Source organism: Patiria miniata, unplaced genomic scaffold (genome assembly GCF_015706575.1).
Source record: "Patiria miniata isolate m_02_andy unplaced genomic scaffold, ASM1570657v1 HiC_scaffold_24, whole genome shotgun sequence".
NCBI lineage: Eukaryota > Metazoa > Echinodermata > Asteroidea > Valvatida > Asterinidae > Patiria > Patiria miniata.
The window spans coordinates 16910542-16924316 of NW_024037063.1; the positions used below are offsets into that span (position 1 = coordinate 16910542).

The window sequence follows — 13775 nt, forward strand, 5'->3', positions numbered from 1 at the left end:
ACGGCATATCCCACATCACAGCAGTCAACAATAATGGTTTTGTTGTACATTGTGTATCGTGCCAATAACTCAAAAAGATAAATGGTTGTAACTTACTTTGTGAGAATTAAAATTAAATCACTGCGATGTAAACTTTGATAATTGAAGGTTCTGATGTTAACTGAAAACTTTGATAACTGAAGGTTTTGAATGTTCCATTCCACTCGGCTTCGTCTCGTGGAATGGAATATTCCATCTGTCACCCCAGGTGAAATTATCCTTACCATTGCACTCATAACCATTTATTACATGTATACCAACATTATGTTGGTTTTACCTCATACAGGGGCGGTTAATTACGTTTGCAAGTGAGGCACATCCTAGGTAAAGTTTTGTTCCGAGATCATGTACAATGTACTTTTTTCTCTTCAAACAGTCTCGACCTATGGTTCCAAAATGAAATTTGATTATCTATACTGTACAACATCTAACAAAAATTAACAAAAATGTTACTTGCCTTTATAATGCTCATACACGTGCTTGTTTGAAGTTGTGTCTCCGACCGTTGCGCGTAGGCGGACTATAATGTTGCCTTTTCCCCAATAGTTGCGGCTGCTTTTCAACCGAAATATTGACAACCTTTCTCCCAGTCATCAACAGTGAATAGGCGCTCAAACTGCCAACAATAGGCCTCCGCTGTCGCTTTGTCATCGGCCTATTATCGTTAACGTAATGTGACGCTTACTCGTAGTGACATGCTCCTCATAGAGTGAATAGACGGCAAACATGCCGAACAAACTGACCAATGTAATCGAAGTTTGTGTATTGATTAGGTTCGCTGACTTGTGCCCTAGTCCAGTGCTCGTGCTTGTTTTAGAAACTTCTGTCCAAGTTACGGCGTCTTGGAGATTCTAAATTTCTCTTCATTGCTATGGCATCGTGCGAAATGCTTGCTCCCACACGACAAATTCGTTGAAAGTGACAACTTATGCGTCAGTTGATTATATTTCATGGATGGCGGGTTGAAGTAAACTATACGGGACCGTCATGAAATGCAACAAAACTTCTGTACAGTCAGGAAGAAAGCCGGTTCATTGTTGTGTTGACGGTTATTTAGTTTACGGGGATCCAGTTTCGGTATTCATAGTTCGGGGTCATGTACGGCAGGTGATTGTTTCGCCGCATTTTCTTTATGCTCGCTCGATCTACCCGCTCGATCTACCCGTTTTTGCCTCCGTACGAATTCTGAACAATACAGGGGGCGCTGCGCAGTGGAAAGATGGACACAACTCGGGGGGGGGGGGGGGGGGGGGGGTACACCGACCATTCCTTAACCAGCCGCAATCTTTTTTTTTTTGAGAAGCGCATTTTTATAAGATGTAAGTTAAAATTATATCTTTCATTTATTCAACACATTTTGACACCAGAATATAGCGTGAGATGAATTCGTCATCGGTGGTAAAAGGCTATAATTGTATCACTGTGAAAAGCGATACAACTTGAAACAAGCACAAATCTTTGTACAAGGCAAGTGGATAGGATATCAATGTAATGTGTTCCACTTTCTAACATTCAAAACGGAATGTACGAAATTGTACTAGAGCAAAGAAAATATTCAACAAATATACTCGAAATGTAACCTTTTTTGGATGTCTGTGCTTTAAAAGATTGATTGGAGCAGTTCATTTCTGAAGACCTCATGATGACGTCACAATTTTTCTCGAAATTATAGGTCATATTCATATGACCTATCAAAAATAATATAAAAACAACTTTGAATGAAGCATGTTTCGCTCGTGAGATATACGAATGAGCTAAAAAAATAAATAAAACGTCATCAGACGTCATTTCAATGTTTAGCCTATCTATAACAATTCCTGACTATTTACATACAAAGTTTCAACCCGATAGGAGTTGTAGTTCTAAAGATATAGGACTTTCAAAATGGCACCTTTAAGATGACGTCACATGACACTTGAGTTCATCATGATGAGTTTATTAAGTGCCCAAAGTGCCATCTAGAAAATTCAAGTACAAGTCTATTGGATTGGGGATAGAACAGGAATAACGAAGAACAATCAGAGAAGACAAAATCAGTCTTTTCCGCAGAAACGGTTTGTAAAAGTTAAAAGTCAGAAGAGAATAAAGGCTTTTCCGCAAAGAAAGAAGTTGCAGAAAAGCCAACAAATAACAAAAATACATACTGTAATGCTATACAATACACAAACCAAAGACAGAAAAAGCCATCAATATGATTTAAAATTGGATACGGTATAACATTAATTGTCGCAAGTCAAATTAGCTGTTCATAATATGTAGACAAGACTCGTGAAATCACTCAGGAAATAGCACTTCATTCTAACTCTAGCATAATGTTAATGCACACTAGGCTACATGTTTATTGAGGTGCATAGGGTGCCAGTTTGCCAGGGGCGAATTAGGGACGAGTTGGCTGGAGTGAATTGGAAAGTGGTGGCGCATAGTTTATCTTGTTCGTCACGTACACTGCAATCATGTCTTTAAGTTTAAGAACTAAGGTAATGGGCTCTCAGCATAGTAGCTGTGCCTTCATGTTTTTCTGTCCCTTTTGACACCAAATGATCTGTTGTGCAGGCCTATTTAAGACTTTTTTTATCCCAGGGTTTCCTATATTCATTGTTCACTGTCTCTCTTCTTGATATCTGCACAAACATTTTATATATGACAAATTCGACTTCACTTTCCATTAATACTGAAAGCAAGTTAACCTTGGCCTTATATCAAGAAAGATTCCCATTTCTGATTAAATTTCAAACTAACTCCGTTTAGTGTAAAACGTATTTTTTTCCATCAAATAGTAACTCTTTTTAAAACTAAAAGTGACGGGTGTTTCCCGTTCATTTTCATTGTATACACACGAAATCTACAAATCAACAAGTTCAAATTAACCACTATGCTATTAACACTGATATTACCGAATTGAAAAACGTCATTTTACGTTGCAATAGAAAGATTGGTCTTCTCTTTAGTCCATGACAATACCGAGGATCAAAAAGAAATTGTATGGGTACAGGAACGAAAAAGACCCACCATTACTACAGGATGCAAGCAAATTGGTGTTCGTCTTATTCATTTTAAACAAAAAACAATAAGTGTCAAGAATCCGATGAATTAATTAAAAATTTAAACTGAAACTATCTTAATTGGGTGTCCATAGTACAGGAATATGGAAGGTCAAAAATAAAAGACCATTTCGAAAAATCGAAGTCAATATTCAGTTTGGCGTTCCATTTATCAATAAATATATATGCACTTGCCAATACATTTCTTTTTTACATGTTTAGAAGAAACTAACACAGACTAGGTTTTTATGCTATGGTTACATACATCAAAATCTACAACTGTACAATAACGGAATATTAAGGCTTGATCAGTATATATAAATCACTTAATAAGAAATAAACTTTTGGTTCCACATGTTGACTTCCGTACGGAAACCGTTCGTGCCAGGTTTTAAAAATAAAAAATATTTTTATTGCGAAATAACGCAATAGTATTGCGAAATAACGCAATAGTATTGCGAAATAACGCAATAGTGTTTGTTAAATAAACCCAATTTTTTTTTTTGCGAAAAAATGCATGAGTCCGAATGATTGAACCTATAGGCCTACTTCGGCCTACTTTAACCCTACTTATAGGCAAATTCTCACGTCATATTTTCTGACAGATAAAGTTGTTTAAAAATTTAAACTGAAACCATCTTAATTGGGTGTCCATAGTACAGGAATATTGAAGATCTTGGATATGTAAAGGGGGTTAGCGGAGGACAAGTAATAAATAGGACCAAAGACCTAAAGCAGTGACTAGAGATTGTATGACGAGTGTTATTTCACGAATCTTAGGGAACATTGGGATTTTCTACCCAGTTGTCATTTTTTCCGGACGGAAGATGATTGTTAATCATCCCAACCATCCCCATAACCCACCACTGCCAAGTGACCCCCATAAAAACACATTTTAGCTTTAAGAACAAATGGTGACTTAAAAGTACAGTTCTTTTTTAAAAACTTTTAAAAATTCGTTCAGTTCTTTGACATGCTTAAAAACACTTTTCTAATTAATATCAGTATACGGCTTTAGTGAATCTTGATGCAAGGCATCCTTTTATCAATTGAAATTGAATGGACCGGTTTGTAATTTTGGGAGGGGGTTAATATTGCGGGGAAAACATTTTAAAGTTGGAAAATCATTCTTATGTAATTATCATTCGTTTAAATGTATTAGTTTTCTTCAGCGTGGTGGAATATTGAGCGTATTATTGATGCATCCCCCCCCAAACCCAAACAACCATTCCTCAAAACATATCATTATATCAGTACAATTTCTGTATCAGTACAATTCGCTGTTAATGGACCTCGACTTCGTCTCGGTCCATTAACAGCGGTCACCCCCACACCCGTTATCACGCAGTGAAGACCGGCTCCTCACACTGTTATTCCCTTAATAAAGCCCTTAAAACTTGTTGCCCCTCCCCCCCGGGGCAAATATGCCACAGAAATGTCTATTACGGCAACGTTTTCTGACAAGATCAATTATAGGCCTTGTGTTTTTCAGCACCCCGCCCCTTTCAAGCAAAACCGTACCACGACAAGAGCACAACGGATAAAAACACAACGACGGACAGGAACTTCAAGAACATTTCATCAAATGGACAAATAAAGGCCAAACTGAAGTTTGTACACGACAGTATTGCGTTATTTCGCAATAAGTATTGCGTTATTTCGCAATAAGTACTGCGTTATTTCGCAATAGGTATTGCGTTATTTTGCATTAAGTATTGCGTTATTTCGCAATACTATTGCGCTATATCTCAATACTTTCGCGTTATATCGCAATACTATTGCATTATTTCGCAAAACTATTGCGTTATTTCGCAATACATTTATTGCGTTATTTCGCAATACATTTATTGCGTTATTTCGTAATAAAAATATTATTTTCACTTAGTTAAAATCTGGCACGAACTGGCTTCCGTACTTCTGTACAACATTTTTTCACATTTCTGTTCTGAGATGCACACATCGTAGGTGCACACATCTGCATTATATGCATAATAACTAAGCCCGCATCAGGAATTATCATACCATTGTGAAGAAAAGTGATAATCACCAAGACGATTAACGACAATTAAACGTCACCATTATTACATTCACAAAAAAAATCAAAAGGCTTACTTATGCCTTGTAACATCGAGCTCCACATTCTTTAATAATTCATGAATATTCAAATATTAATTTTGAGTTGATACTTGAACGTCCTGCAATCTTATGGAGGATTCTGACGCCATGGTTTGAGCGCGACATTCGGCAGAGGTACGACGCGTCGCACTGCTTGAGATGTTGGAGCTATTCCGAGCTTTCTTGTTCTTCCTTCGCGCCTCCATGCCCAATTTGTCCCTCCAAAGATTCCGGATGCGGACGTTGCATCCGAAAGACGCGAAGATGAGAACGCCCTGTAGCGAGTTCAGGATGACGAAGACGTACCAAATAGCTTGATGGTCAATGAAGCTACCAAGGCAGCCGAAGAGCCAGGTGAACCCCATAACGCAAGATATCTGCTTGAAAAGATAAAAAGATGTTACAGTGTTCCACTTGCAAACAAAAACAAAGGAGTATTCAATTTAGCCTAGGGATAGGCTAAGATATTTTAAGTAATTGGCCTTAATGTACTCTTATTCATACTATTATTTTTATCAGGCTACCAGTGCTAAAAATAAACCGGCGTATTGTATGCTTTCGTAATAAGTACCCGGATGTCTGGCATGTTATGTTAGTAAAAGTGCCCGGATGTTCTTATGTACCCGGTCATCTTAACAATTTTGCTTGTTCTACTTCCTACGTAATCAAGAGCGTAAAAAGCCTTGCTATATCTCATAAATATTCATGATCAAACTGGAGCACGTCATTAGCAGATTCCGCTGCGCGTCTGGGAAGATGATGATACGCGCCAAGGGGGCGTCATCCCGGTGAGCATCCGTGCAGTATTTCTTTTAGCCTCAGTATCGCCCGTTATCCACGGAGCCAAATCCTGCATAACATCTGATATCTCCTGACATGCAAATGTATGCAAGCCGCGCGCCAGCCAAAAGGAGTCGACTTTACCAAATCGTGACATCATTTCATTCCCAAATCAGGACTAAATGGATTGATTAGTCAATTACGAATGCAGCGTTTTGTTTATACAACATTAACCGGCCCCATATCGCGTAACATGATACAGAGCGCGTGACACAGGGTTTTTTGGTATCCATTGTCTATGTAACGCGGCGGACCTTTTCACCCAGAAGGTCCGCCCGCTGTATCTAACGACGGAAACAAAAATAGATATCATGCTACACGTAAACAGCCAAGACGCAAACTTAAATTGATGACAGTGAACTGTAATGGTTTGAAGAGTAAAAGGAAGCAGACAGAACTTGCTGCTTTGATTGATCTGGAACAACCAGACATAGTGATGGGCACAGAATCTCATCTTGATGCCACCGTCAAAAATGCTGAAGTGTTCCCTGATACATTTAAAGTCCAGCGTAGAGATAGGAACATGCACGGAGGCGGGGTCTTCATCGCCTATAAAGATGACATTGTCGCTAGTGAAGTGAAAGTGGGGACAGATTGTGAACTGATCATGATCAAAGTCAAAACCAGTAGGGCACCACCAGTTTACATTGGTAGCTACTACAGGCCTCCTGGAAATGACCCTCGTGACATCCACAATTTGCAAAGGGATCTTGAGATACTGTTTGATGGCAAGACTGTTCCCAGAGTTATCCTTATGGGTGACTTTAATCTCCCATCAATTGATTGGAATACCATGGTAGTGTATCCACCACCACAATATGGCAAGTCAGTAAATGAGAGTATGGTCAACCTTGTCAGCAATTTCTACCTCGATCAACTCGTCCTTGAAGCCACAAGGAAGGGAAATGTGCTCGACCTGATCCTTACCAACGCTCCTGACGGCCTACAAAACGTAAATGTCGTTCCCGGTATGAGTGACCATGAGGCCGTGACTGCCGACAGCAACATAACTATACAAATAAACAGGAAGAAACCCAGAACGGTTTATTTACACAACAAGGCTGACAATGAAGGGCTCAAAGAAGATCTTGCATCGTTTGCCACTGACTTTAGTACAACATGGAAATCACGTACTGCATCTTCAAATTGGACCCATTTCAAGCTGCAGATAACAAGCATCATGGACAAGAATGTGCCAACTAAATGTCTGAAAGGCGGATGGGATCTACCATGGATGACACCAGAAATAAAAAGCCTAATGAGACGCAGAAAACGGAGATACGCAACATACAAGAAATTCAAGACACAGAAGAACTGGACCAAGTACACAGCACTCCAGACACAAATCAAGCAGAAGCTCGATGAGTCGCACACCAACTACATCAATGGCATGTTTGAGAACGAGGAGAGTGCTCCCAAGAGACTGTGGAAGTATGTCAAATCACTGAAGAGGGATGGAATGGGTATCTCTTCCTTGGTTTCAGGAAACCGAGTTGTGACCTCACCTAAAGACAAAGCTGAAGTATTGTCCAAACAATACAGCTCAGTCTTTACGAAGGAAGATGCTGACACCATGCCATCCAAGGGTCCCAGCCCCTTTCCGGTCATGCCTGACATTACAATCACTACTACGGGAGTTGAGAAGCTACTTATCTTGCTTAATCCTTGGAAAGCTACCGGTCCAGATCAAATACCGACTAAGATGAAAGACCATGCTTCTATCTTAGCACCTGTCCTACAGATTGTATACCAGCAGTCACTTGATACAGGTGACACACCAGATGACTGGAAACAGGCCAATGTAACAGCAGTCTTCAAGAAGGGGGATAGAAGCCAGCCATCAAATTACAGACCTGTCTCCTTAACCAGTATTGCATGTAAAGTACTGGAGCATATCATCGCTCGTAACATCAGAGCTCATCTTGACCAACATCACATATTAAATGACTTCCAACATGGATTTCGTAAACAACACAGTTGTGAAACCCAACTACTAACGACCTTGGATGACCTAACTGGTGTCATTGATCAGAAACAACAGATCGACTGCCTTATCCTAGACTTCTCCAAAGCATTTGATGTGGTGGCCCACAGGAGACTTCTATATAAGTTGGGATGGTATGGCATCAATGGTCCTACCCATAAATGGATTGGAAGCTGGCTGACAAATCGTACTCAAGCTGTAGTTGTGGACGGTGAGAGATCTTCTGATGCTGCTGTCGTTTCCGGGTCCCCCAAGGTACGGTGTTGGGACCACTCCTCTTTAAATTGTTCATCAATGATATTGTTGACAACATGTCATCCTCCATCAGATTATTTGCGGACGACTGCCTCATTTATCGACAGATACAGTCTGAAAATGATGCTGCAGCCTTGCAGGAGGACCTGAACACCTTGACAAAATGCTCCCTCGACTGGCAGATGAGGTTCAATCCTGCCAAGTGCTCCTTGCTCCGCATCACCAAGCGACGCAACATAATCAACTCAACCTACTACATGTTATGAACTGATCTGCACCAAGTTGAAAACCATCCTTATCTTGGTGTGGAATTCACCTCAAACTTGGATTGGGGCCTACATGTAAACAACATCACCGGTAAAGCTCAGAAATCCCTCAACTTCCGGCAACGAAACCTGTCAAAGTGCCCAGAAAAAACCCAAAACAACAAGAATACTTAGTCAGACCAATCTTGTAATATTCAAACACAACTTGGGATCCCCATCGTCAGAAGCACATTTCAACCCTCGAAGCAGTCCAGAGAAAGGCAGCCCGTTTTGTTACAGGGAACTATCAGCGTACGGCTAGCGTTACTCAAATGCTTCAAGAGTTGAATCGGCCATCACTCCAAGATAGAGGACTGCAGGTCGTCCCACAATGCTCTAAAAGATCAACACAGCAAAAACCCCACTGACAGTCCCAGATAAATTCATCCCAGTCGACCCCATGCACAATCCAAACAGACCAGTAACCAGAAGCCACATCAATTCATCAACTTCCCAGCCAGAACAGAGATCTACAAAAACAGTTTCTACCCCCGGACCATCAGTCAATGGAATTTTCTACCATCCACCATAATCACTAAATCTACTTCTGCTAAGTCATTCAACACCAATCTATGGAGCTACATGAACGACCACAAGGCACAGCTGTACATGCGTAGGCCAGCTGGACGTTCCATCGTCTCAAGCAACTAGTCCCCAAGTTGTTCCAGTCACTGTATATATGCGCACTTCTTTTATTTGTTGTTAAATTGTGCACTCTTAGTTGTGATGTGCGAAGAGATGTTGACATGTCCTTGGAAATCTGGACGAAGATCCTAGCTGGTCCCGTCCAGTATCCATTTAGATGTAGATGAACGCTCAGCGGGTGAATGACCGGTGAATGACCGGAGAATGACCACCCAAATGTTGTTTATGGGCTGCACATAGAGTTTAATATATATATTTCTATGATTCTATTTGAACTCTGCAGCTCAGAAACAACAATGGCGTCTACGAGTACGAATACGACGTTACCAGATTTCCGTCATTGACTGACGAAGAACTTGAATATCTTGTGATGAATATAGATGTTAAATCGACGAAAATCGTTATCAACAAGGCAGTGAGACTACTAAAAAGACAGTGCGGCTACTGAACATTATTTGAATGAAAACTATCAGAATAATGATTATCAAAATAATGACCCCTTTAATGTGTGTTGACTTTTTTCCGGATTTATTAAGATGTAAATTTGAGTGATTTATCAAAATGTTGAGGATATTCTTTGGATCAAGTCAAAATTATGCAAATCAATCTTATCGGGGATGTTCTATATATACTGGAAGCCTTATCGGGGATGTTCTTTACATGGCGGGCCATTCTCCACTGAAGTGTTCATGTTTCCAGAGGCATAGCAAGGTCATTTTTTTTTGGGGGGGGGGGGTTAAGAAAATCCGTGAAAAGGGCTTTAATTTAGACATTTTTTCTCCGGACACTTGGCCTCCGAAATATCAAATAGTATTTGGGGAGGGGGGGGGGGGGGGTGATGCTGGTACTATCAACGGGGCAGCTATTCAAAGGGGACAAATATACACACAATCGGACGGTAGGTGGCGCTCTTCAGGGCGGCACAATCAATAGCTAAATTGCACAAATGCACTCGCAAAAGGCCTCTGGAAAACTAAAGGAGGGGGAAGCTGGTGGGGAAAAAAGGGAAATTGAACGAAAATAAGTTGTATTTACAAAATATTCCCTAGCCCCCCCCCCCGTTACGCCTTTGGTTTAGGTTCAGAAATAATGAAATAACACCAATTATCACGCTTGAACAAGTACACAATTTTATCCTCTCTTCACTCCAATGGGAGAAACAAAATCTCTCACGAATGCTGTGTCATCGATTTCTAAAAATTTTAATCAAAGGTTTGCCTAACGTGAGGGTCTGGAACAAGTTCAGAGAAATCTTCACAAAGACATTATGGCTGCTTATCAATAATGTCAACGTCAAAATGTTGTCAGGTAAATGTGGTGATTTCTTTGAACCTGTTCAAGTCTCCCACGTCAGGCAACCCATCACCTCATTTCCACCCCCCTTTTTGGGCTAATATCGTGATGTCATCATTGTTCACATGATTGTCCAGTTTTATTACGGTAACTGTGCCGGTGACCAATTTTGTGAATTTGAAGCTCATTAATACTGAGGTCTGGCAAGACAACTTGATGACATCTGGGAAGACGATAAATGCATCCAACTATATAATTGTCCAGTAACTGATATGCTTCATAAAATTGTATTTAAGTAAGAATGTGTAAGTTCAATCCCCAAAATAGATTAAAAAAAACATTTATAATAATACCAAAATATGGGATATATATATATTAAACGGCAGCTATTACTTATGCAAATTAGACACCTCTCCCAAAAGAATTCCAGGTGTCAGCCCTACTACAAATCTTCTTCAGATCGAAAAGAATCTATCTGTCAAGTTGTTTGTTTATGTTTAAGACCAGTCGGTCACGATCCTGTCTACATTGAATCGAAGCCACTCGATTACGCCACACACGAGAGCTACGTGCTGAGCAAAAAGTCATTCGAGGCCGTTTGAACGCGTAGCTCACAAAAATACCCCGTGTGCAGTGAATTGTTACTGGGTTTTCTGTCTCGCGAGGCCGTGAGGAAAATATATATCCTGTTTGATTTCTTTCGCCTTACGAGGAGAAAACTCCCAGTGGGGGATTAACTTGCCAATGAAATCACGTACTCTGTGCACGTACGTGATTTCATTGATTTTTTTCTCTTTGCAAATCTTCTAAAGTCTGCTGGCGTTTTTTGCCCCCATATTGTAAATCACGCGACCGACAAACAAGAATAATGTATTTTCACTGGCGAGTTAGTCTATTCATAGAGCTAGGACCAAAGGAGTCTGAAGTCTTGGGCGATTTACATTTTGACCACGTCGTACAATCCCTCGGGAATGTCCGTAGCTAAAAACACTGTGACCGCAAGCCTGAACCATTCATTGCGTGACTGCAAGCGGCCTTTGAACACGATAATCGTCGCCGCCTTTTTTGTTGGTAAGCAACACCCTCCCTATGCTGCATAACAAGTCATGTCACGTCGCTGCTCCTTTTTGAAAAAAAAAAAATTACGACAAGATAGGTTAGCTGAATTTAAGTTATCGATGTGGTCCTTGAAAGCGCTATCTGTAATTTCAAGATAAATTATTTTTTTTTGCAGATAAGTTATCATGTCATTTCGGAAATTTTAATTGGTGATTCATCATTTATGAAATGTGATATTTTGGGAAATTTAATAATTTGTCCCACTGAAGGTATAAGACATTTGTTCGTCATGAAATAATTGTTTTGACCACATTGTTATCCAGTATTATCCAACTGCGAAGAAACGCTTTCAAAATCATTCATTTTGGCAATGTATGACAACTGCGCATGCGTATTACCATGGCGCTGTCCACAAAGCAATGAAACCCTTCCTTCTAGCTAGATGCGGTTCTAGAGCCAATACTTTTTTTGGGGGGGGGGGGGGCTAGTAGGGTGGATCCAGATTTTTTTCAGGGAGGTGTGCTGAAATATAGAGTGGTTATTTTCTCCGGGCACTAAGGCCTCTGAAAATCAATAGGTGGCGGAGGCCGAGGGGGGGGGGGGGGGGGACTTAAGCCTCCGAAAATCAGTAGGGGCGTGCCATATTTTCAATGGGGAGCGTTGATAAAATCCTACAATCAGGCACACTATATGAACTAAAAGTGTACAAATGCACCCTTCTCACGATCCGGGAGTCCGTTCGCATGTACATCACATTCTTACATTTTGCTAGTCCAAATTTATTTGTATGGAATTTTTTTAGGGGCGGGCTAGACAATTTTTTTTTTTTTGGGGGGGGGGCTAAAGCCCCCCCCCCCCCCCCCCCCCCCCCCCCCCCCCCCCCCCCCCCGCGGTAGAACCGCCACTGCTTCTAGCATTAGTGAGCGCCGATCTCTGTTGTATAGAGATTAGTGTAGTGAGCAACTGAGCAAGCTGGCCGCCAGGTACTTCCTATTGTCTGCCACCACGCGTCCTTTTACTTTGAAGTCTTGGGGTTCGCACTTCTTGAGTCCTAGCTCTAATCTCACCTTGACGGCACACGGTGAGTTTTTCGCCTTGTGAAGTTGCGAAGCGAAAGACGAAAGAAACTAGAACGGCGAAGCCGCCATGGCTCGCTGTCCAAGGCAGGAAGGGAGGCTGAAGGTAGGGTTGGGGATGGGCATGATGGAAGGGGATCAGGATTCTTGTTGATGTGCCTTGGTGTAGGGGTCAGTTTTTAAATGTCAACATAAAAAGTCAACAGATTACCTAATAAATACATGTGTATAGAGGTTAGCCGTCACTGTATTATGGGGGAGTTTTCCATTGTTAGGGTAATTAGGACCCAGTTGTGGATTTTTGCAGCCCCAACAGTGTCTTCTGCTCCCCATACTTGTATTACCATGGGAAAACTCCATTCTTGTTGATGAGCCTAGGTGTAGGGGTAACTTTTTAAATGTCAACATAAAAAGTCAACAGATTACCTAATAAATACATGTGTATAGAGGTTAGCCGTCACTGTATTATGGGGGAGTTTTCCATTGTTAGGGTAATTAGGACCCAGTTGTGGATTTTTGCAGCCCCAACAGTGTCTTCTGCTCCCCATACTTGTATCACCATGGGAAAACTCTTGTGTAGTCGCCACAAATGCAGAACAAGAATGGGTATACATGTACATGTAGACACAGCACCATCACCACCTCCCCCCAAACCTTACCCCATCCCCAACCCGCCCCCTCCCCCTCCCCCACCCAACCCCCTACCCACACCCATTCCCAGTGTTGTAGTCGAGACCGGATAGTCCGAGACCGAGACCAAGACCGAGACCTGAAGATTCGAGACCGAGACCGAGACCGAGACCAGCCCCTTCAAGGCGGACCGAGACCGAGACCAATATGGTCCGAGACCGAGACCGAGACCGAGACCGCTGATAATAAATAACAATAGTCGAAATAAAAAAACAAGACACGTTATTATAGTTGAAAAATGTAACCCTTCTATTCACAAAGAATACAGACCAAAATTTTGACCAGTGGCAGTGTTGACAAATTGATACATGACACCTTACTTGAGTAAAAAGTAGTTACACTTAAGAAATATGGGCTTTGACATGTTGTCTGCACCCAATCGTGACAAAAGTAAAAAGTTAAAGGTAGATGTTTCATCTGTTATAGGAACTCG

General features: G+C 41.1%; 1 protein-coding gene across 1 annotated transcript in view; it reads right to left on the reverse strand.

The window, feature by feature from the left end:
- Positions 1-1406: 1406 nt before the first annotated feature.
- Positions 1407-13775, reverse strand: part of LOC119731505 — a 32763-nt gene continuing 20394 nt past the window's right edge. The window contains exon 6 of the mRNA XM_038204678.1: positions 1407-5572. Coding sequence (XP_038060606.1) covers positions 5249-5572 — 324 coding nt within the window. The 3' untranslated portion in view covers positions 1407-5248. The remainder of the gene's footprint in view (positions 5573-13775) is intronic.